This window comes from Cygnus olor, chromosome 2 (assembly GCF_009769625.2).
Source record: "Cygnus olor isolate bCygOlo1 chromosome 2, bCygOlo1.pri.v2, whole genome shotgun sequence".
NCBI lineage: Eukaryota > Metazoa > Chordata > Aves > Anseriformes > Anatidae > Cygnus > Cygnus olor.
In genome coordinates, this window is record NC_049170.1 from 158,592,252 (window position 1) to 158,617,036 (window position 24,785).

Consider the following 24,785-nt stretch of genomic DNA (forward strand, 5'->3'; position numbering starts at 1 on the left):
CAGGGTGCACATCGGCTTTTCTCCCTCCCCTCTTTAACTTGTGCTGCAATGCAGTGTCAGCGTTGGTTGCAAGCCCAAGCCCTAGCACAGACTCTGACTCTGCCACAGTCTCCTGGCTCTGGGGAGAAGCCTGAAAACACTTGGCCCCTCTCTCGTAGCTGCTGCAGTCTGCCTGCATGCTCTGGACAAGAAGGCAGAGCTGGGGCTGCAGGGCAGGTTAAGGGCTCATTTGCTTTGCACGTTCGTAGGGCTTCTGCTGGGCCGGGTGAGAAAGAGCAAAAGTCAAATTGGCAGTAGCAGTGTTGCACCAGGCTCCCTGTCAATGTATCCTGTCTGATTTGCTGGAAAGGGAAAAAAAATAAAGTAAAATAAAATCTTCTGTTGCTGGTGTTACTCCTTGCAGCTTAGAGGAACAGTGTTTTCCTGGAGGGTATAGCATCACCTACCCTGAACTTTTGCTTTGAGTCTCAGCTTGAAATTAGCTCAAGATTTTCAAAAAGAAATTCAAGTGGAGATGCCAGGCTTGAACACCTCTGCAGTGGCAGGCATTGGGCCATCATTCTGAGCTCATTGGTTACGCCACTCTGCTTCTCTCAGGTTTCCTCCAAATGTTGCGAAAACTCACAAACCATTCCCAGCTCTGGAGACAACTCAGTAGCTCCAGACCGAGCACCTTGCCATGTCCAGTACATGATCTGCACAACTGTATGGTTTATGACACAAACTGACCAGAGCCCACACTGCATCTATCAGGCACAGGATCCCACCAGGGGATCCTGAACCTGGGGACCAGGCTGGAGGCTTTGCAGAATGTTGATCTAAGCTCCTTGGGTCAAACCCTCTATGGTCCCTCGCCTTGCAACACTGCTGTTCCCTCAGAGAAATGGGAGGTCTGAAGGCCGGATGTGACTCTGAGAGCACAAAAACTCATTAACACCCATACTGGGTGAGACTGATGGACTATGCAGCTAGTGCCAATAGCAGATGCCTATGAGAAGAGCAAAGCAAAGAGGAGTAAGCATAAATTGTTCCCAACCTTGACACACACTCCTTACTTCCAGAATTCATTGAATTAAGGATTTTGATTGTGTTTTATGTTTTTCTCCTGATCTGGGACCTGCCTAAGCAAGCATATTCTGTAGCCGTTGATAAATTTTTCACTTGTGAATCTGTTCATCCCTCTGGGAGCCTACCAGAATATTTGGCCTCAGAGCAAGCCATGGCAATCAGTCACAGTGTTTAACCACACTGCTCAGTCAGATCAGGCAACCTGTTTGCCACGTAACTCTCTTATTATTTTTGGGGCATGTATTAAAAAAATATCTATATATAAAAATGTGAGACCTCCATGTTCAGCCTGATTTCAGCTGAGACTGGATCATGCCCTCATGCAAGTAATGAACAAGAGGGAGTAGTATTCGTGAGAAATTGGACAAAGTGTTTTGACCAGTAACCACTGGCCTACAAAGGAGAGGAACTGGGAACATTATTTGTTGTAAACATTAAGACAAAAATAGAAAAAAAAAATCAAAGGTAAAGGAGTTCTGTTAAACTGCTTGTTGCCATAGCTACTGTATCATCCAGAGTATCCAGGAGGCACACAGGATTTCCTTCTCTTCCCAACTTTTTCACTGATTTTATATATATATAACTTTTATTTTTATTTTTAATTAATAGGAATTAAGAGGGGAAATTTAGGAAGGGGAGACACTAATTGTTCTTCCTGATGCATTAAGCACAAAAAAGCTTTGAGACTGCTGTGAAGATAATTGTCTGCTGTCATCTGTGAGTTGTCCCAACCTTTTCTTGTTTCTGAGACAAATAACTTTACTCTCTTTAGAGAGAGGAAGATCCCTACAGTGGAAGATCTTCCATTATCACTGACATCAGAAGAACCCAGGGGTTATCATAGCATTACATCTTGAGGAAGGTGTGATCAATATGAATAACCCTCTTTTGCTTGCTCTCTGGGTAGACAGCTGTCCTGAATCAAGTGGGATTTTGGGGAGAGAATGAAGAATTAGAACAATATTCATTTTCCACGCTAAAGACTTGTATTTTCAAATACAGAGGAAGGAGAGCTCCTAAAGAGCTTACAGAAAATGCTAAACTGAGGATGAAGACACATCTTCTGGTATTACATCTTTCTATTACAGTATCTATTACACATTTTTTGTGTGATAGTGATTTGGAGATGCCAGAGACATGAAAGGTTCAGGAGGGCTACTCAGCAATGTTGCTCTTTATAGTTAATTTTCCAACACTAAGACAGGTTTAGGTTGAAATGAATTGATCAATGCTGAACCCTCTTCTCTTGGGAGGCTGTGCAATATTACACAATAATATAATCTTATAAAATTATGAGAACAGGGTCTCCCTAATCTCATTGTTATTGGCCAACCCAAATAATAGAAAAAAAAAGTGTAATTACAGTGGAATTATATTGCAATTAAAATGTAATTACACTGCATTTTTTCTGCTCAATCAATAATTATTTCTGTTGATATAATAAGAACATTAACTGCATGAGTGAATGGTTTGTGTTAGCTCTCACGTCCCCTTGTCACCTGAATTGAATGTACACCATGGCAATGAGATTTACAGTATTTATTCTCAGGGACACTATAAACCCTCCAGTCACTTATTTTGCAAGATGCAAGGATACGTGTGCACATGTGTGTGTGTGCATGTGTACATACGTAAAATACTACTACATGTAACATGTCCTATAATTACCAATCCTATTATTACATTATCATACAATTATATTGCAATAATAATATGTATTGTAATGGAGTATAATTATATTACATTTGTATTTGTGGTATTAAAGTGTGTCAGAGAACATACTTATCATAATTACACTGCAATTGCTCTTTAACAAGAGTGGAATTAAAGTCATCATATTATGAAATATGACAGTGTTATCTTTATACGTTATTTGTGTTAAAGTACAGCTTAGAGGGCCTTTTAATTGGTATCTGCTTAAGAAGATAGCAATCTTCCACTGGTAGTAGGGAAAAGACCTAGACTGAGCACTAGTAGAGGATTCTGGCTCAACAATATTTTTGGCTCGGGGTCTGGATCCCTATTTTGAAGTCCAGGTTCTGTCTTCCCAAGAAGTGTCCTCTCTGAGCAGTGCTGCTGTTGAATCTGTCCATGGAAACTTGTATCCACCATTTCCAAAATACCACCCTGCTTCAGATGGCCATTTCTTTCTGTGGACAGCTCAAGGAGCCCAGAGTGGCTGGCTCAGATTGCATCTCTGCCTTTTAGTCAGCTAAGGATAGTTCAAGCTAATTCTGTATTTGTATCTTCCAGCTGGTCCTGCCTACATCTTAGACATGTGGTTAGAGCATTATATCACTTTTCAGCCAGACTAGGTTAAAAACCCACCTTTTCCCATATTTTGGGACAACTTATGCGCTTTTTCTTAAACAGGCTTCCAATAAAACGAACAGGTTTTAGAGGACTTTTTATACATTCTAGTTCAACCCACAGGTTATACTGGCACAAGCTGCTTTATTTTCTCATTCTGGTTCTGGGATCTTCCTAAATCTTCCCCTGGGTCACAACCTGGTGAAAGCATCTTGTAGTTGAGGTGAGAGCGCTGAGTAAGGAGGTAGAGATGCATGCGCACGTCTTCTGCAGCACCCCAGCCACAGGGATAGTGATCCCGGGCTGGGACAAGGTCATGGCATGCTGCAGGTTCTCCTCCCACAACACATCAAAGCCCTCTGCCTTCTGTCAGATGTGACCATTAGACCTTCATATAAGGGAGGCTGAACTGGAGATCCTGAAGTGCCAAGCAAGACTTCCTGTCCAAAATCTGGTCACTGCTCAATGGAGCCAATGAACTATGCAATGCTTCAGTTGCCTTAACAAACCAGTGCCAAAGAGGCTGAGATTGAAGCAACCATTCCTGATTTCGTTAGCAAACATGTTTGCAGATGTGTGGGCTTTACTCAGGTCAAAGCGTAGAGGTGTCTTATCGAATTGACATTGTCAATGCAGTTTGTCCTCTGAATTAAAATGTGTTTCTTGAGAAATGTATGCACTCTTATGCCTCGATCTGCCAAAGGCAGAAACAAACAACCTGAACGAACATTTCCTTTCTGCAGTATTTATGATTCACCAAAACAATTGCTCTTGGCAATTTTGCAAAACAGGAACTTTATTTCAGTAAAAATTAGTTGGACAAATATACTGCAATGTAGGCTTGGACAAGAATGTGTCTGAGTGTGTGGGCTTCTTACAGGATATTCAAGGAGCTCCAAGCAGAGGAGGATGAATCAGGATGAATGAGCGAGAGAAAAATCAAGAAGATGCATAAAGAAGATCTTTACAGCTGCATGAAAACAATATATAGGCATTGAACTCAGGAATAAAGAGACAGATTCCTGGCCCCACTGACGTCAGCGAGGCTTTATAGATTCAGTGAATAACTTTGGATTTATAATAAAAAATGGGTGGTGCTTATTTCCTAAGAAAATAGCTACCAACTGTACAAGTTGGTTCCCACACTGCTTGAGTTCAGTCTCTAAATCCAACTGATTATAAGAGACCTCCAGAGACATGATGGCCTGAAGGTATTAACTCTGCAGCTGCTGACCGTCTTCATGCCATCTCCTTTCCTCTTTTCATGTCCTGCATCTATAGTTTTGCCAGCTATAAATCTTTAAGTGTTTGGTTTTTTTTTTTTTTTTTTTTTTTTTTTTTTTTTTTTTCTTCCCCTTTTTTAACCACCTTTCTGAGCTTTTTGGAGTTATCCAAAAAATCATCATCATTTGAATCACCTGCAAAATGCTGCCAAGTGTACTGCAGGGGATCAGCAGTTCATACGGACATGAAGAGAGGGAGAGGATAATTGAATGAACCTTCTGACAGGTTTTGGCTAAGTTGGTAAAATGAGGTTTCTATCCTGCTCTAAATATTCTGAGCAGTTCAGAAGAGGTACAGGTCATGTTCAGGGTGATGCGTCACTGGACTCAACCTGTGAACCCAAAGTAGAGATGTGAGATCCCTGTGATAGGTGGGAGAGTTGATATATGGAGGAATGTTTCAAGCATAACTGATTTTTTGACTTCTGAAATTTCCACTTTCCACTCATCTGTCTCCCCTACCATTATGGTACATGTGTTTATCAGAGGGCTGGGACACTTCCAATTTGCTTTTCTGGACTCTCATTTCATCAAGCTCCTTTCTGAGCCCATAAAGTGAGGCATCACTTCTGCTGATAGTTGGTTTTGGGGTTGTTTGGTTTGTGGGATTATTATTTTTTTAATTATTATTATTAATCAATCAGAACTCATAAATCATAATCTCAAGAAGTGCTAATGTTTTTTGCATGCCTTTGAGTCTCCTTATCCATAGTGCTAACTGGAGACCGGAGGCATTTCCAATGAAGTGCACAGGGCTTGTATAACTGTATTTTCTTGCTGAAACTTTGTTCTGCTGTAAGATTTCCTTCTGACTTGTACCTTTATTACCTGGGTTACACAATAAGCTTCGAGATTGCCAGAATGGCAAGGACTGAAGAAGAGCAATGTAGCAGTATTAGCTGTTTACCACAATCCATGTCCAGGATTGCTCTGCTTTCCCTGAAGCAGGTGAGATAGCAAGAAAACAAATAAGAATTTCACCCAGTGCCATTAGGAGTGAGTGGGTGGACGGGACCATTTTCACCAGGGTCCCTCCGACTAGCATGGACCCGAAACAGCACTGTTTCTGCTCAAAATAGCACGCCACAGGCAGAGACATTTTGTTTTTGTTAAAAGCAAACAGAGTTGCTAAGAAACGAATATTGCAGAGACGGAAATCCACAAAAGGTTTGACAGTTACCGAACAGTGCCTGCTAGATGGAGTGTCTTAGCAAATATGGCCATACAGACAGCAGAGAGGAGCCAGCCAATTCCCTGGCCGTGTACGGTTCTTCCAGCAAAAAGCCCATCGGTCACTTCTTTCCTCCTTGCCTCCATCATGCATGTTGCTGATGGGGTCTGACAGACCAGAGGTGTTAGAGGGGCAAGGCACAAAAAGACCAGAGGATTTGCTAAGCTGGGAAGACTGAGTAGATAGAAGGCTTTGAAGGACATGTCCTCCAGCATTTCTGTCTGCCAAGGCTGGGAGCAATGATGAAGATCAGTGAGTTCTTACAGTTCTTCTCATCTCTACTCCTGAAGGAAAGGCTTTGGAAACCATTCCTTAGCACCTTTTTGAGTAGAGTCCCAAGGACAAGTCATGAAATTGGGAGTGTGTCTCCATCAGTGATAACTGTCCCTTAGTGCCTGGTCACGGTGATTGACCCATGATAAGGGTCCATGACCCTCTTGTTACCAACGTTCCCAGGGGGTGGGAATTCCTCCCTATCTTTAGGTAACTGTGGAGCCTCTGGGGACAGTGGTGACCTGTGGCTATACAGGCTTCTATGCTTTCACCTCCACTATGTCCCACATCAGGCAGGCAAATTTTAGCTCCCCTAATATCATATGTTAGGAGAAGAAATCTTATGTAACTTTCTTATCAGATGATGACTGACACATGGAAGGTACCCAAAGATGCTGCATTTCAGTCTGTGTGTGACTACGTGCATGGGGATTCTCCTTGAAAGACACCTAGAGAGCAGCATGGATGGAAAAGACTGCTGAAGTCTGAGATGCTCAAGGGATAACATGATGCTTGATTTAAACCTTGAGAAACCACAGGTGAGCACTACCTGGAATAACTCAGGAGCCATCTCTGTGTGCAGTGGTGTTATTGTTAGGTATGTTATTCAGGACGGTGGGCTCAGAAAAAAAAAAAAAAAAAAAGAAATATTAAAATAGAAGATAAAAGCAAAGCAAACTAAGGCTGAGCCAATCTGATTAATAAAGGATGCCAGGAGTTGGTGTTAATTTGTGTCTGATTTAAAGTGCCTGGTGGGTGGAGAGAGAACAGCCCACAAGAAGCAGCTGGGCTCCTTTTCCATCCCCCAGCCCTGCTGTTGGTGCGGCATGGTGGGGGAAAGAGGAGCACACAATCAGGCGATTCATCCCCATGCTGTCGCACTTTCCAAAGGCAAAGGAGAAGAAGAGAAGGGGGGAGAGGGAGAGAGAAAAAAAAACGCAATCCAGTTCTCATGAAAAGCACCGGCAGCAAATGTGACGCTTCTGCTTGTCTAACCAGGGTCAACCCATCCCATCGACACTTATCAGCCCTGAGATGTTGATGGGTAGCCATGATGAAAAGGAGGAGCTGGACTGATGCTTTTCCTTGTCTGGCTACTGGGGTCAGGCATGCTGAGTGATGGAAAGCCCTAATCAGCCATGGTGGGGCTGGCAGTACTCACCACCTCCTCCTGAGGCCAAAGTTCCTAATTTGTTTGCAGAGCTGGGTGAGATGGAGACAAGCTCCCCCAGTGACTGCCACTTGCTGGAGGAGCGAGGGGGAAAGCGTTGATGAGATCTTTCATATTACAGCATCCATGGTCTATCTCTTGAGCACCTAACGAGGAGCTTCTCAAAACAAGTGGGCTGAGGTGTAAATCTCCAGGTGTGACCTCATTCTGATTTACTGACCATTAAGAACAACAGACAGAAATCCTGTCTCCAGCAGAAGACAGCTCTGGCCAAAAGGGAGCCATGGGAAGATGCAGGGACCCTTTTCCAGACCAGAGGTAAAGGTGGGAGCATCAACCAGCTGGCTGCCTTACCCTCAGGTCTGAGCCACCAAAAGTGGTACCTGGATTTGCTCCCTATGGAAAGGTCTCCACCAGATCTTCCAATGAAACACTGAAGGACAAGCCCTTTGCTATTCATATCCATTCACTCTTTCTGAGGCTATACCTATCCTCGTAAATAAACAAGGGATTAAATATAAGCATGAGCACCATCCCGTGATCATCCAGACCATTTAATTACTTGCATGCTCCCTGGTGCAGCTTTGGCCCGAGACTGTGCCAGGGCACAGTCTGGTAGATGGCTGAGCCAAGGGACTCTCTCCTGCAGGTCTGTGGGATGAGGCCAGCCCATTTTGCAGAGGAGGAGAGCTGAGGTGTGCGGCTCCAAGCTGTGCCATGCTTGGCCCCAGAGCCAGAGAACAGTCCCTGAACTGTTTTGTTCAGCAGCGTAGACGTAGCCCGTGGAGACAGACAGCAAAAGGGCAAATTAGCATTTAGTTGGCATGTGAATTTCTGTTCTTCAGGAACAAAAGAAGGGCCATCTGCTCATTGTGTCTCGCTCTCCACCAACCTGTGCTGGATTTCAGCCCATCACTGAATGGGGAGGCAGGACGGACCCTCCTGGGAGTGTCCTGGGAGATGGAGGATGCCCACCTTGCCCCACTGTGTTGGCCAACCTACCTTCTGGGCAAAAAAAAAAAGCAGTGATCCCCATCTCCTGGCACGTTCCTGGAAGGTCTGTTTTTCTCTCCTGTAATTCCTGGCTTAGTGAGGCTGATTCCTGAGCTGCACACGTGGGTTTGTCATTGCGGGGTGCCGGGGAACACCTGGCTCTTTGCTTGTGGGTGAGTTATGGTGAGGTTTCTCTAAGCAGGTGCTGGGCTGGAAGCAGAACGAGCAGTCTCAACATCACTCAGGGGGAAACTGGAAGCAGAATTGCCTGCATGTGGCTTTGAAGCTGTGGTCCATTTAGCAGTGTATTAGATAGGGACCTAAATATAGTCCTGTCTGCCAATGTCCTCAGCCAGGAAGGAAAGCCCATACAAATGAAGAAGCATGTGAAAATCACAGGCTCTGCTGTCATCCCGGTGATGAGGCACCACCTGAGCCCTTCTCAGAATAAATGTAAGCCTTCCTCCTTCAATCCTTCATCTTCATCAAGGCTGCCCACAGAGAGCTGACCAACACGGGCCCCAAACCAGCCCATTCCCGATGCTGCACAAATCACTCCATAGCATCCTCCACCATTTCTTGTGATTAAATAAAGCTTGGGGAAGTGCCTCCTGATAACCACCATTCTTGCCCCTCACTACTAAGCCATCCTCCCTCCCACCACCCTTTGCTCAAGGGTTCCTGGAGAGAAAGACTGAAAATGGGAAAAGTGTACATCTGGCTTATTTATGTAAATCCTGAACGGCTTGTGGTGCAGCTGATAGATGAGATGCAAGGAATAAGCTGGCTCATTAGTGCCTCTGCCATGATTGCTTCCCTTTGCCTGCCTGTGTGGTGGCTACAGGCTTTTTAGGGTTTGTTGCAAGGAGCCTGGAAGGCAGCCTCTGCCCTGAGGAGCCTGCAGTGACGGGGGGGTCTCTAGGGAGCAGGGCAGGCGGGTGCCCCGTGCTCCACAGTGTGGTGAGCTCAGGTAGCTGAGACCCCTACACCTCTCCCCTATAAATGCTGGAATGGTTATTTAGGGAAGGAGGAATGTCCCATGCAAGTCTGCATGCACATGAAAAGGCTCAAAGATAAGTTTTCCCCCAGCTGCCCCTTCTGATCTCCTAGGAAGAGTAGGAGACACTTCTGGGACCGGCAGTTGCACCCAGACCATCATGTCTAACAGCGACTGATGGGCTTATCCTCCACAAATTCTCTAATCCGTTTTGGCACTCTTTTATACCTTTAGCCTACACAGCATCCTGTGGCGATGAGTTCCTCAATTGAATTATGAGCCGTGTGAAAAAGTACTTCCTTTTGTTTGTGCTTGGTCTTTGGGATCAGTAAGGATGGCTTTCTGCGTCACGAGGCTTAATTCACTGCTGCTCCCCATGTCCCTGGAGGACCCTGGAGACAAGGTGCTGTAGAAATGCACATATTTATCACTTTTTTTTTTTGGCTGCAAACTCCTGCTGCTCCAAGGTCATGGTTGGATCCAGAACTTCAGGGACTTGGGGCTTTAAAAGGGATCATTTTTATTCCTGTTTCTCTCCACCTTCAGGGCCTGTGCTCAACTTGCAAGAAGGGCTCCACGTTCACAGGCTATGGCTCAGATGTTTTTACACTATATCTTTGGGACATTCCTGTTCTCCCAACCTGGTGTCACCAGAGGACTCCAGCCCCTTATTTCAGACAGTGTAGGAGAAACTGGAATCACTTGTATAGCAAGTCCAATCCTGTAATTCAAATTCTTACATGCTGCTGACTCTAAGGATGGGGAAAGTTAGACAAGGGAGGGATTTGTATCTGGTTTGCTCAAAGGACCTGTATTTTAGGTGTTGTTTTTTTTTTCTCCCTACACCCTGAATCTTCATTTTCTTTCTGCTGAGACGTATAAGAAAATTGCAAATCTGAGCAGTACCATGTTAAGGTCTTTCTGCACGCAATTTAAATAGACATTCTCACCAAGCATTGGAAACTGAATACCTAAAATTATGAGCTGAATTCCTGGTGTCAGAAGAGGAAAACATTCTCAATCCAGTTTTAATTGCTGAGATTGCAGCATTGAAAAAAACAAGCATTATGCACCTTCAGGGTTGCTGTACAAAACTGGAGAGGCACCAGGACTTGCACCATTGTGGAGCAGCCTGAAGCACATCTCAGGATGCTTCCTAGCCTGGTTTTGTCCCCAGCCAAAAATCACCACCCCTGTGGGCACAGCTCAGGGGATATCAAGCACTGCAACAAGGCTGCTCTGCTTTGGGGACAGGCAATTTAACTACATGGACATGAGCATCATCATGAGCACCCAGAGCCCCCTGAGCAACCCCAAGCCCTGGGGGCTCCCATTTAGCTCCCCAGCTAATGACAATGCTTTTACTCTCCCACTGGCTTTCTAATCAATTGTAGCCCAGTCCCCAGCAAGAATGAGTGGAAAGAGAAGTGGTCTGGCCCCTGCTGGCTTTCTGCCTCTCAAGAGGATGACCTTGCCCTCACAGGACCTCTTGTGTAACCTTCACACCAAAGAATGGGGTGGGAACAGAGGAAAAAATGTCTCAAGGGGCTGGTTGTGGAGCATTTATGGGCAAAAGTAAGGCAAGAGGGACAGAAGGAGGTTTATAGGGTTTTCTAGGGAGAATCCAAGGTGGTTTTGGTAAAATGTGGGACCCTTGATGGCAATGAGCAGGAGATGGGGATACCAAAGGGTGCAGGTGGTGTTTTGGCATGGAGGAAATAGGAACTGCACATCTCACGGGGGTCAGAAGAGTTGTGTATTCCCCTGGGGGTGAGGAAATGCCCAGAAGCAGTGTGACAGCCATCACCATAAACCCACTGTGGGATGTACCTTACCAGTATTAACTTAACCACTGGGGTTTAATTCTGCTCTGCTAATGGGAAACTGAGGCAGAGGAAGAGGCAATGTTAAATGTAATGTTGTCGTGACCCCCATTGGATGTCTCCTGCCAAGAACCCTGTAGACTCCTTGACCTTGTTATGCATTGGCATCTAACCCATCTCCATGCTATGGAGTCCTTGAGAAATTCCCACCCCGGGTGCGCTCCCAGCAGGCTGTGCCGACAGCACTGCCCTCCGTGAGAGGACAGCCGAGGACAAGCAGCTGCAGCTCCAGATGAGGTGATGTTAAAAAACACCGAGCACACACATGACATCTGCGTGCTGCGGCTGCGTTGGGCCCAACAGAAGGTGCTGCAGAGCCCTGGGCTTGGTTCCCTTGGGCAGCCACATCTGGGAGCAGATGGAGCACATCTGGCCCTCCTTGTCTGCCAGGCTTTCCTCCATGGAAGGGTTTCAGGGTCCTGCATTTTAGGGTCCAGTCTTGCTGCTCAGTGCTCCCTGAACCAACTCACTGAAAAATAAATAAATAAATAAAAATTCAGAGTCAGGAACTGAGCTTGACCCCCTGCACCCCTGCCTGATGGTTTTAGCCATGGGCCCATCTTCAATTTACTTACTCTGGAGAGGAGGCTTAAATCTTTAAGGCTATTAAGCTGATATCAGGATGAAATCCTAGAGTGTTGGGAATGAAACACCATCTTCAGCATCTTGCTGGAGCTTTTCAGATCACTGAAGAAAAGGAGAGGCAGCTTTTTGCATCCATTTTTGCAGGTGAGGAAACTGAGGCACAGATAGGCAGAGGTTCTTAAATGGGAGCAAGCACCAATCCCACAGTCAAGATTAAAATCTGCCCTCTGGCTCTCCCCAGCAGTGTCTCTCCATCTGGCCGATGCTGAAGGACGTCAGATATCTGATTGCTCAGCCAAGGCACAGGAGCGTTGGAGTCTCCTGAAAGTGGTTGAAAGCCTCTTGGAGCACCCCAGCATTTCCCCAGCATGATCCATTTCTACGTTTTATCTCTCAGTCCACTCCCCAGCTCCCCTCTTCACTGAAAATTGAAATGGGATGGGGACTTTGTCCTCACAAGCATCCCCACCACAGCATCAAATATTCCCCATCCTATTCATGTTGTTCCCGTAGGCTGTCCCAGTCTACCAGAGTCTACCCCCAAAGCGTGTACCTTTCCAAGATGGAGCTGAGAGAAATTTGGGATGAAGGATGCTAGTGTGTATGAGTATCATTTGTTAACATGGCAGGCAGGTGAGCATCAGGCTTTCCTTGCACTCAGAAGACTGAGATGGATGGAGGCAGCGAGCAGGATTTTGGTCTCTGTAGCAGCAGAATAAACCTGCCAGGTCATGAGGGGTGCATCAAAAATGTGAAACAGCAGGAGGGGAACGGGGCTGGACCCTTGGTTATCTGACCCTCGTCTGCTTTCCAAAGGGGTTTTGGCCAAGTCCAGCTCTCAGGATTTTGTCCAGAGGTAGACCTGACCCAGGGAGCTGGAGCAGTTCCATGAGGGAGATGTGCTGGGTTGTTATCCTTTCCAGGATGTTTCCCTCACCTGAAATCCCTCTAGGGGGTGGATGTGCACTGAAGTCAGGGTAAGACCTAAAGGATTTCCCAGTCCTGCAATACCCACCAGTCCATCCTCTTACCCCTTTGGGTCCTGCTTTCCACCAGGTTCTGCTTTACCAGAAGATAAAGGCAGATCTTTGTAGATAACTCTTGCTGGGAAGGGTCAGAGTGAGGCAAATCCTTGTAGAAGGCAGAAGAGAGAGAAAATAGATCATTAAAAATAACACTAAGGAAAACCCTGATTTTAAGCACTGAATTTATGGAGGATGTGCTGCTCCAGGACTGGTCCAAGCTCCATCCCTCCCTAGGTGCCAAGTCTGAGCCCTTCCTGACTTCCCCATGCACTGTTGGGTGACAGATGCTGTGATATTTCTCCAGGCACCTCCACCGTGCTTCTCTCCCTCGCCTCTGTAGCACGAAGAATATTTCCAAGTGGTTGCAGCATTTTTTTTTCCTTCTGCTAGCAGTTCTTTGTGGATAAGGACAGGGCATATTCATTTCCCCTGTTTTCTCACAGTGACAAGGGACTGAGCTTTTTCAGGGCCAGGTGGCTTTCTGCCTCCGGCAAAAGGGATATTTTGTTTGATATCGGGGGATTTCTTGCAGGGAAATGGGAAGCTCCAGGAAAGGAAGATTAGCTTGATGAGAGTGGTTTTCACCCCGCTGGGGTGTCAGCCGTGTGCCAAGGTCAGGAGGAGGAAAAGCAGAGGGAGGTAAATCCTGGATGATAGCACAGCTGAGCCCATGGGCAGGAGAGAAGGGATTTGAGGTTTGGCAGATCGGTGTTTGGAGAGGTCCTATGGCCAGCAGCGGGGAAGGACGCACTTTCTGCAGTCATGGTTTTGCTATTTTTTTTTCCTTCTGATTTTTTTTTTTAATAAAGTGTGTGTGTGTGTGTGTGTGTGTGTGTTTGTGTGCGTGTCTAACAGTGCCCTCCATTGGCCATACCCAGGCTGCTGCTGCGCCGAGAGCCCCCTGCCACCAGCACAGGAGAGGAGAGCGGTGGATGCCCAGGCAGGGAGGCTGCCCTTGCTGTGGGGGAAGGATGCTGGGCAGCGCAGGCATCCTGCAAAGCACCTCCTGGGGCAGGGGTGAAGTGTGTTTGGGGCACACGGATGTGTGCCAAAACCAAGCAGAGTTGAAAGTGGTGGAAATCTCCAGCTTCGGACCCAAATTGTCTGATTCACCGTAACTGTGGGACACGAGGGTGCAGCACCAAAAGGCTTGACAAGGCTTGCGGGCTCCAAAATTCACACGGAGCAGTGCAAACTAGGTGATTAAACCCCTCAAGCAGTCCAGGTCCTATGTGTAATGTGTGATTCAGTCCCTGTCTGGGTTTGTTTAAGCTGCAAAGATCGATCTGGTTCTGTTTCTAACCCTGCCTGGTCCCGTGGGTGCCACGGTGGGATGGAAATACTCAGCAAGAGGAAGTACAAAAAGACTGTTGAGGCTTTGGGCAGTGATGTGAGGATGCATGGGCTGTGCTGCTGGTTCAAATCTCTATTTAAAACCTTTTCCTTGACCACTTTGGACACATGTGCAAGGAAATCAAGATGGGAGAGTCTTTTGGACCAAACTTATCAGCCTCTTTCTGCAGTTGCTTGGGATGAAAACTTGTCTTTCAATGGGTACATGCATAAAGAGGGCAACATTTTTGCCCTTCCAATGGTCCTTGAAAAACTCAAACAAGGAATGGCCCAAGGTAATTCACAGTCACCTGCTGTCCTCAAAATTTCCTCCAGCAAAGGCTTCTCTGCCAGTCCCATCTCCTGCTGGAAGAGGGAGCATAGCAGAGAAATCTAGGCTACTTAAGCACCAGCTGTGGCAACTACCAGGGGAGTAAGGGCAAATTAACCCGTCTGCCATAGGTATGTGGTTTTCCACGGCGGGACAATCTGTCTTTTCATGCAATTAATATCAACTCCCCAGCCTCAGGCTGCAACCTCTTGTGTGCATCCCCCTTGGGGGATTAAGCGTGGAGGATCGATCTGTTTGCTGGAATGCAGCATTAAACAACTGCCCATCGCTTCTTCCCCACGTGTATTGGGCCAAAGATACAAGTGTGGAAGGGGGGTTGCTTTAAGGAAAGATTCCTACTTCAGTAAGAATCAGCTGAAGGAGAAAAAAATATGTTTATGCTCCTTATGGTGAAACCCTCCAGATGGGACCGCATTCAGGGGAAATCAATTCTGAGACCTAACAACCATAACACAGCGTCCCATTAATGGGCCTGTTTAGTTAAAGTTTGTTGGCTTTTACGGTGTTTTTTTTTTGTTGTTGTTTTTTGGTTTTTTCCCCAAAAGGGGCGAGAGGAGTGTGCGTTTCGTGTTTTGTGCATCTTCATTCAGTAACAGGGATGTGGCCGGTGTGAGAAAAGTCAGGTTCATGGAGGGTGGGAGGCTTTGGGCTGGATCCCAGAAGCTGAAGCCACCACCAGGGGCCGGATCCTGATGCTCTCCATCAGCTCTCGGCCCTGTCTCCTCCTCATCTTGTTGCCATGGAGGCGCTGCTGGCTCCTGCAGCTTCCTTCATGGGCTGGACCAGAGGTTAGGGTGATCCTGGCTGGCTCGTGGTGGGAAGGTCGGATAGATTTCGGCTTTTCCAAGGCTGTGCTCACTTCTGAACAGCACGAGCTGCCCAGGCACTGCCCTACAGAGAGGGAGAGATGAACCAAAGGGTCTGAGACTCTCTGCTCCCTTTCACAGTCAGCTAAGCAAGCACGCTTCACTTACTGAAGCTGATATTTAAAACATTCACAGTCATTTGCAGGCAACCCTTCCTGCTAATCAGGATGACCTCTCCGGAAATTTATAGGATGTTTGCTTGATGCCTGTGGTTTTCCTTGCAACCAAGCGGTGCTTTGCATCGGCTAAGCAGGCTGCTGTTCCTGAAATCCAGCCCCCGAGGCTGGCACGGGGAGGGTTGCACTGCAGAGTTCTGCAGGCTGCAAAGCGCCGTCGGGAGTGGGGATCTGACTTCTAAAAAATTTAAGTGCAAATGCATTTGGACTCCGTGCTGATTAGTGTCAGGTCTAACAGACACGCAGGAATCTGCTGGCAGAGGCTGCAGTGATTTGAATCTCGGATGAAACCCAGTCTGCAAACAGCAGATCTGACTTTCCAGTTCCCTAACCCTTTCCTCTCCAGGAAAAATAAACAAATAAATAAATAAATAAAATAAAATAAAATAAAATAAATTGAAAAAAAAAAAAAGGTTTTGTAAAAGAGGGGCGATGCAGAGGCAAAACTTTGATATATAGAGGAGCAAAAGCAAGAGGTGAAAGTGGTGCTGCATTTGGCTATTGGCTAAGAGCCTGTCTCCTCCCAAATGCACAGGACGGTCTATGGGCTTCATCTCTTGTTTAAGTGTCTCCTGGGAGGCAGGACTGGGTTTAGCTGTATAACTCGTAGATTTGTGGGGAATTCATCTGGCTGCTTCAAAAGCTTCTTCTGTTTGCAGTCTGGGAATGGAGAGCTTGAGAGTGGGGTGGGAGAGGGCAGATTTGAGGGCGGGTGGCATGGAATTGATGGGGGTATGAAGAGGATCAGAGCCACAGGCTGCGATGGGAGGAGATGTTTGTCTCCCTACCCCCTTGCAATCAGTGCCCCTCTTCATAGCCTGGGCATTTACCCTAATTCCTTCCTGGCAGTGCCAGCTTGGCCCCTGATCAATAAGATGCACACCCCAGGTGATTGGAGTTATTTTGGGGTTGTAGCCCAATGTTAGCAGCTGAGAAGCTGGGCTGCTTGCACCCAGGGCTCCAATGCAGAGGATCTGAGCACTTTTTTTTTTTTTTTTTTTTTTTTTTTTTTTTTTTTTTTAAGACCATGGAAGCTCCTGATATCATCCTGATACTCAGCAGTAAGGTTTGGTAGGGGGAACCTCCCTCCCTGAGGTTAGAGCTGCCCTTTTAAAATTGGTCAGCAGTCCTGGTTTGGAGGAAATACATGCTGCAGGGCCAGGGAAATCCTCACCCGAGGGGAAACTTCTGATTTCCTCTACCTGATGTGATCCCAGAGGGCAGTAAAAGGAAAGGGCTGGGAAGGTGAGAAGTAAAAGGAGTACCTGGCTGGGACATCCCAGCGATGGGGACACCTCCAAAGCTAGCGTGTGGAGGGTGATGTGGGGCTGCAAACCCCACCAGAGAGATGTATTGGGACTGGGGATGCTGCATGGATTCTTGGCATTGTGAAGGGTTAATGGAAAAAAAATAAAGAACAAATCCCAGATCTTTTCTCTTTCTCTCCCCTCCTCCTTTCCTCCCTTCCCTTTTTTTCCAGGTGTTGTTTATGACCACAGGAGGGAGCTCAAATCCAGACATGGGAGGATTGGCTTGATTTCGGATTCAGAGCCTCTTAAACTCTCACTTTTCCTCTAAGCTGGTCCCTGTTATGTCCAGGATCTGGCACCTGCTTGACATTTACTTTGAGTTCCAGAGGACCAGAGACCTAGGATGAGGAGCATTGGATCTGCCCTGAACCTGCTTTTGGTATCGCCACTCTACTTTGTGTGGACCGTGGTCGCTCTGGACCTGGCACAAACTCCCTGCACCACTTTGGTCCAAGGGAAATTCTTTGGGTATTTCTCCTCCTTCGCCGTCTTCCCGTTGAACTCCTCTCTCTGCTCTTGGATTATCCAGAACCCCGACCCTCGGAGGTACACCTTGTACATGAAGATCCTCAAACCCACCGGCGTATGTGACCACCAGCACATCCGCACCTACCAGTTCGACTCCTTCCTGGAGTCCACCCGCACCTACCTGGGCATGGAGAGCTTCGACGACGTGCTGAAGCTCTGTGATGGGTCCACCCGCTACGCCTTCCTCCAGTCCAACAAGCAGTTCCTCCAGATGAAGCAGACTGCGCCGCCGGGGGTGGAGAATGGACCCGTGCGGTGGAAGCCCATGAAGGCTCAGGAAAGGGACTTCTCGGTGGAATACCTCGTGGTGGGCAACAGGAACCCTAGCAAAGCCGCGTGCCAGATGCTCTGCAAGTGGCTGGATGCGTGCCTGGCCATCAGCAGCAGCTCTCACCCCTGCGGCATTATGCAGACCCCCTGCTCTTGCTCGGGAGGGGAGGTCCTGGATCAAGCCAGCGAGATCCTGGGGCTCGCAAAGAAGAAGGAAGATTGTTACAAGGATGGGATTTACTTGGAGAACTGCATGAGCAGCCCAAAAGACAGCAGCGGAGTGGAGTTCCTGGGTGAGTGAGGGGACAGCCGGGGGGGGTTGGGAGGGGGGGATGGTTGGGTTGTCCCCTCCTGGGTCTCACGTTGTTCCCACCATGTGTGTATCTGAGTCTGCAGATGCCTTCTACGAAAAACTTCTTCGCTAATTGCTAGGCAGATCTGGCAACCCCTGGTGGCTCTTCATGAGTGGCTTCCCCTAAGTGTGCCCTAAATTGTTTCACTCCTTCTTTGGGCCCTTTCCTCACTTGTTTTACTTCTGCAGCTTCATTGCAGCTGAGGGTAAGTCGTACCTGAGGGCAAGCAGTTCCCCAACGCAATAAGAAACATCCTAGAAGAGGCAGGATGCAAGCTACCTCCCACGGTGGGCTGCACTCAGCAGCCCTACCAACCCTGTAAATTCATGGGAAAAACTTAATTCCCAAGGCTGGTTTGAGTGAAAGACAGCAGAAGTTATGCTCATTTTGTTCTCAGGATTTCAGCTTCATTTTCCTTCTGGAGGCTTTCAAAAAGAAAGCTCACCACGCTGCTTGTGCGGGGCTATGTGGTGCCTTTCTTTGGGTTCATTCCTCGGGTATTTGGTCTGTGTTTTGTTCTCCTTGGGATGTTGGGTGTGATGTAGGTTGTGCCTGCCAAGAGACCGTGAAAGGGATGGGGAAGGAAGATGAGAAAGGGTTGAAAATAAGGAAGGAAGGAGATAAAGGGTTGAGAATAAGGAAGGAAGATGAGAAAGGGTTGAGAACAGGCATGAGATGCTCCTGAGGGCCGATCTTGGTGCATTGCTGCTGCACTGTGCTGGGGAGAGAAACTCTCCTTGCAGCCATCTCCGCTGGTGGCACAGCGACATGCAAAGCAGGAGGGAACTGGAGGGTCAGAAAGCAAAGCCGCTATTTCAGGGGCTGTGTCAGATCCGCTCCCGTCCCACCTGCCAGCAGGCAGCTTATGTAAAGCGAGGGTGTGATGCTAAATGGGAATTTGGGCAGCAAGGAGGGCAGATTCCCATTTGGGCTGGCCGTGGTGGCTCCTGCCCGGTTTTGCAGCCCCTCTCCCAGGCAAGGAGGGAGTTTCTGCACATTTCTGCAGGTGGAAGGAGGCAAAAAGTGCTTGTGGTAGGCAGGAGGTTATCAGGCAGAGTGATTTTCTTGCAGAGATTAGGATATGATCAGGTATCAGTGCTTCTGTCGGTGTATTTTGGGGCAGATTTTGTTTCTCGCCGCTCTGTGAATCAATACCTGGAGTCATACAGACGAGCTGTAAATCCTACAAATTAGTTCCTCACTGTGCCACTCACCCTGGCTGTGAGCACACGGGGCTGGTCGCTCCCCAGATCCCAGATTTTTTTTTGCAGTGCCCTTTTCCTCCTGTGCGAACAGCTTGCGAGGAGCACCGCGCTGCCCGCCTCCTCGGAGCGATGTGAGCCTCCTTCAGTCAGGTGCCACGCTCTGCCTTGGCTGATTGGAAGATTTATGCACTCAACCTGAGCAGCGTGACCTTTTTCATCGCAACCAGAGGTGAAATTTGAAAAAAGATTTTCAGCAAATCCTGAAGCGTTCAAGCTTAATATTGGCTTTTGTAAAGATCTCTCCTAGTCCAGCTTGAGTGCTTGAATGTTCCCAGAAAATAAATATGAAAGAGGCTCAAAGGTGGCTGAATCTAAATCCTTTTGGGGTGTCAAATATTTGTAGAGAGTGTAGATTATTTTATTTTTATTTATTTTTATTTTTTTTTGCTGGCTGCTCACATCTGCTCCATGCTAAGGACAAAGAATTAGCATCTTTGCTGGTGGGATGCCGTCTACGTGGAAATGAAGCTTGCAGGGCGCCCGGCCTCTCCATGTGCTGCTCTGTCTATCACTGTGTCTGTTTTGATTTTTGCAAAGACTTGATCAGGAAGATGGAGGCGAGATCCAATTTGGACAGCGAGCCAGCGATCCCTTAACAGAGTTCTGTGGGTGGAATATTTTGATGGGGTTTTTGATTTCTGAGCACTGCTGCTGGTTAATGCTGTTATTGTTGACCTGATTGTATGATTGTATTTGTAACATTCTTCTTCTTTTTAACGGCTTTTTTTTTTTTCCTGCTGCTTACTGAGTCATTTTTATTTATTTATTTATTTATTTTTTGGAGCCTGTCTTGACACTTTTGTCTTTGAACAAGGGTGTATGTGTGTGCTGTACTAGTCTGGTCTGGTGACTTTCACGGCAAGTAAGGAATTGCCAGATACCCAGACACCAAAAAATGTGGAGCCTATTTTATCCCAATGTGCCTCCTCTATACCTGGGATATTTTCCATTCCTGAAGGATGGAGAATGCACCCACGTGGCCATGTGCTGGACTAGATGCTCTCCTCTCCCTGCTCTCTGGAGATGCTCAAGAGTAGTCCAAGAACAGATCTGGACAGACGTTTGGTGGCCAAAGAGAAGCTGTGGACAATAAGAAGGGGTCTTCACAAAGTGGCTCTGCCAAAACTGCCTTCGTATCCCCTCCTTGTCCACAGCATTAATGCCTGGGGGAAGAAGGGATTTTGCTTCCAAATTTTCTTCCTGGGTTTGGCAAGACACCTCCTTTGCACCCTGCGTCCCACGCAGACGTTGCAGAGGTTACGGCAGGCGGTGGCGGGAACGAGAAGAATCTGTCAGGGTACAGAGGCGGCAGGAGATATTTTGGGGTCTTGCTGCAAACGGAGCTTGTCCTGGTGATCAACAAGACAGGCTTGGAGATAGATCGGCAGCTGCAGCCCAGTCCCCACAGCAACACTCCTTGCTGCAGCTACCTCGAGCTGCTACACCAGAAAGGCTTTGAAGAGGGATTTTTATATATATATATATTTTTTTTCTAGAATACAACTAAACAGAATAAATATTTTTGGGCAGCATCAGATCCCCTCTGTCTGCTTAAAGCAGGATGGGAAGAAGGCAGAGACTGGTTGTAGGTCCTAAAGTTTAGAGGCAAATTCCCCTTTGGGAAAGAAAACCAAGATTCCCGGGACAGGCACCCCCATAAGTTAGGGGTAGGGGCCCTGTGGGACTGCAGATGGGAAAGCTTCCTGAAATGTGGAGCCCTGGGGCTTGAAGGTCTGGAAATCCTGGTGGCCCTCCCAGATGTGAGCTGGTTTCACTGTAACAAGAACTGGAGCTTTGAATGGGACGTTGATGTGACACCATAATGAGAGAAGGTTAAATGTGTGCTTAAGTGCTGTGCTGAGTTAGGTACTTAATGAATGTCTAATTAGTCCTGTCTCATTGTAATCTGTTCCTGGAAGACCATTGCTTCGCTGTCACGTTGTGGTAGCCCAGAGAAGCAGCTGTGACACAAACACTGGTCCTCCTGCTCTTCAGATCCCCCACTCTTGGGGGGATTCATGATGCAGACTGCAAAACAGAGCTAATCATGTGCCCCTGAAATACATTGTGTGCTCCCTGGTAGAGCAGACGGCTTCAGTGCTGGAGGGATTTTTGAGACGAACAAGTCTGATCAGCCTCATCAAGAGAATTTCACCAATTCATTCCAGTGAAGAGCTTGAAACTGAAAAGAAATGAGAACTGCTTCATTCTCAAAATAAATAAATAAATAAACAAATATATAAATAAAATAAAATAATTCAGGACATAGCTAGTTGGAAGTGCTGGGGATTATCTTGTCTTTACTCTTTTCCATTGTTTTTCTGTCCCCGTTGCTCTCAACTCATGCAGTCCCTCCTTCCTCCTGAATGCTCAATCACTTCATTGCTGTACTTTTTGTGATGTTTCGCTTCCCAGCCCAGAGATGCTTTTCTTTGCCTGCTAGATTAAGAAATCATCTTGTGTCCATTCTCTACAGTGGAGAGGCATTTATAGACCCATGAACGAGTTTCTTCTTAACCTCTGCTGTGTTAAGTGGGCTGAGGTTCATAAATCTCTCTCTGCAGGACACATCCTCTGAGCCGCCAGTCGTTGTTGGGAGCTTTGCTTCATGCCTGGCTGGCTCTGCTGGCCAAGCATAGCATCTCCTCAGCAGGGCTGAGATTCTGCTTGGAGAGACTGCAGAAGGAGGTCCCTAGTGAGGAAAAGGGCCAGATGTATAGGGTCAAGGCAGCTGCTTCCATCCCTGCTGCAGGATTCATGTTGGTTGGCACAGCCCTCCTGCCCTTGAACCTCTCTTGGGGCAGGAATAACTCAATAAATCATTTCCCGTGTTTGTGGTCAGATGTAGTGAGCAGGAAAGCTCAGGGACTGATAAAGTGCTGTGAGTAATTGCCCAGGGGTGGCCTCTGAAGCCTCTCCACTGACCTCTGCCTCCACTACAAGCTCCATCCCTCCCAGCAATAGTCCCCCAGGCCCAAAGAACAGCTGGGCTGGTGGAGAAAAGGAATTTGGCTTTGGATTTGCTTCATTTGGGGGTTTACAAACCAAGTGGCCATGGGAATTGAGCTCAGTTTCAGTGCCTCTCCCTCCTGGCATAGACTCGTGTGTGCTGGGGAAGGTGTGCTGCTTTCCAGCTCCTCACCACTCCATCTGTGTTTGTCCCAGCTGTCTGCGTTTGCCCCTGTCTGTACATCTTTGAGAGCAGAGTAATGCTGCAGTGAGAGCTCCCCAGCAAAACGTGGGGCAAGGAAGGGCTGCTTTCTGCTCTCTACGTGAAATTTTCGTACCCTGTGTAAAGCATTAGGGATGTCACCTGTCATCTCCTCATTTAAAGTCCAAACCTTAATAGCAATGAGAAAGATCTGACAGCACTTTGGAGCTCCTGGAGGAGGTTGAACAGAGCCTGGCATCTTACAAATGGGAGACCTTCCTCCCCTTATCTCCTGCAGGGAATCTCTAAATGTCCCCATATGAGCAGCTCCTGATGGGACTGTCCATCGTGTGTGTGGTTATTGGGGTGTTTTGTGGACATGGCAAGCGTGGGCAGCCCCTCGTGGGTGTTAGAAAGGGCAGTCCTGACTTGGTTTGAAAACTCAGACCTATGTGATCCGCAAAATCCCTGCTTGCCCCACTGCTTCCCTTTGGGATCATTAAAAACCTTGCAATTAGGCAGGAATGTAAGACTATGCAGCATCTGGGGTCTTTCCAGCAGCAGAGCAGAGATTTCCTGCGTCCGCAGTGTTGTTTCAGCACTAAATCCACTCGTGCATGCATCTGTATGGAGATGTCCTATTTAGGAGATAGGGGGAGAAAAATGAGAAAAATAAAGCGATCAGTTCCATTGTGAGCCCAGCAGCTTGTGGACATGATCACAATGCAGAAACATCTGCAATTACCATCAGAATGTGCTATTGTTGTAGCAGGGAGACTAAAGGTGGAATTTACATCCAGTTGCTGAGGGAGTTTTACAGGCAACTACTCCCATTATTGCTACGAGGGGACTTTTATGGGTAATTTAATGAGTAGCAGCCCTGGTGAAGGGCTCAGCCTCTCAGTTATGCACTTTTTTCCTTTTTTTTTTTTTTTTTTTTTTTGCATTCATTAGTGTTTATCATCCTTTCATATTCAGGGCACATAGCAGCTGCCCCCAAACGTTTTGTATGGGAATATGGGGTGAAATTTACTGCAGGGAAGCACAGGCACCAGATTCAAAATCATCACATCTGCAGTGGAGCTTTACAGCTGTAACTGCTGAAAGTGAGAACAAGGATGCTAATGGCTCAGAAGGGAAGGTGCACAGAGCAATTCCTGGCCCTTTTCACCACCCACCCTTAACCTCTGATGTATTTAAATAATCAGAGCAGGATGAAAAATGGGGAACATTATCTTTCCAAGGGAACTGGATCCACAGAGCTTTTCAAGTGCCTCATTCCCTGCTGAGGGTGCCTGATCTCCATTGGTTTCATTGGCACTGAGCTGTCTGACCTGGAGGATCCCATATCATTTGGCTGATGGGGCTCTTGGGTTTCTCCCAGGTTTCGCTGAGAGTTTTCCCTTTTTCAGTGTTGTGTTTCTGCATCTAGATAGACTTTGGATTTAGCAGAGACTGTGCATAGCCCATCTGCTGTAAAGGTCTAGCAGACAATGGGTCCAGGAGGGGAGAAGAGCTCTGATCTTTCCTAACAGGCCGTAAACAGAAACACATCAAGGCTGAGACCTTATCCATGAGTGTCCTCAGCAAAATCGTGCAGCATCTATGGGTGCTGGTTCTGGCCTCTATGAGCCTGTACATCCCCAAGGCTGTGCTGAAGCAAGCTTGGGCTAAAAAAAAAGCCAGAAAACTGTTTTTGGATTCTCAGCAGGTACCATTTATTGTGGCTTTGTGACACTGTAACCTGGGGGGGCATTCAGCAGCTGTGTCCCCAGAGTGGCTCTGCCAATGTCACCTCCAGTCTCCTTGAACCTGGTGCAGGCAGCCATCTGACACTGATGTCCCACACTTCAGCCTGCCATCACGGTGAAAAAAACAAGCTAGGAAAGGACATCCTTTAGCACAGCATCAGAATTGCAGATCTGTTGAGTTTAAATATATTCCTTTTTTGTTCCCTGGCTCTGGTTTTGATGGAGCAATAATTGCCACACAGCTCATTAAGCTGAATGCTCTCCGTGGGCCTCAAGTGATCCATGCCGTCAAATGAAGGGTTAACAGCTTGGGATATTCCCAGTGCTTGGAAGCAAAAAGGAAGGAAAACGACTTGGAAGGATGAAAGCTGCAGCTTCAGGCTCCTGAACAAACTGGGATGGCCTAGCAGGGTGGCTGCTTTGTCCCACAGAAGTCCCACTGTGTTTCTTTGGCACGGAGAAAAGCCTGGTGTTAATTCCCAAAGCCAAAATGCTCTAACAACTTGGGTGTGTGGACACGATATGGCACACAAGGAGTGTGGTAAGGTCTTAAAGCACGGGGAAGGAATGGCCATCAGCTGGAAGGCTGGCTGAACCCTCTCTGCCTTGCAG

The 24,785-nt window shown here is 47.2% G+C and overlaps 1 protein-coding gene across 10 annotated transcripts in view; it reads left to right on the forward strand.

Annotated features, from left to right (window-relative positions):
• Window positions 1-24,785, forward strand: part of ADGRB1 (adhesion G protein-coupled receptor B1) — a 260,482-nt gene that overhangs the window by 55,490 nt on the left and 180,207 nt on the right. For all 10 annotated transcript variants that reach the window (XM_040547414.1, XM_040547418.1, XM_040547419.1 and 7 more), the window contains exon 2: window positions 17,026-17,946. In XM_040547414.1, the coding sequence (XP_040403348.1) occupies window positions 17,199-17,946 (748 nt within the window). In that variant the 5' untranslated portion in view covers window positions 17,026-17,198. The remainder of the gene's footprint in view (window positions 1-17,025; window positions 17,947-24,785) is intronic.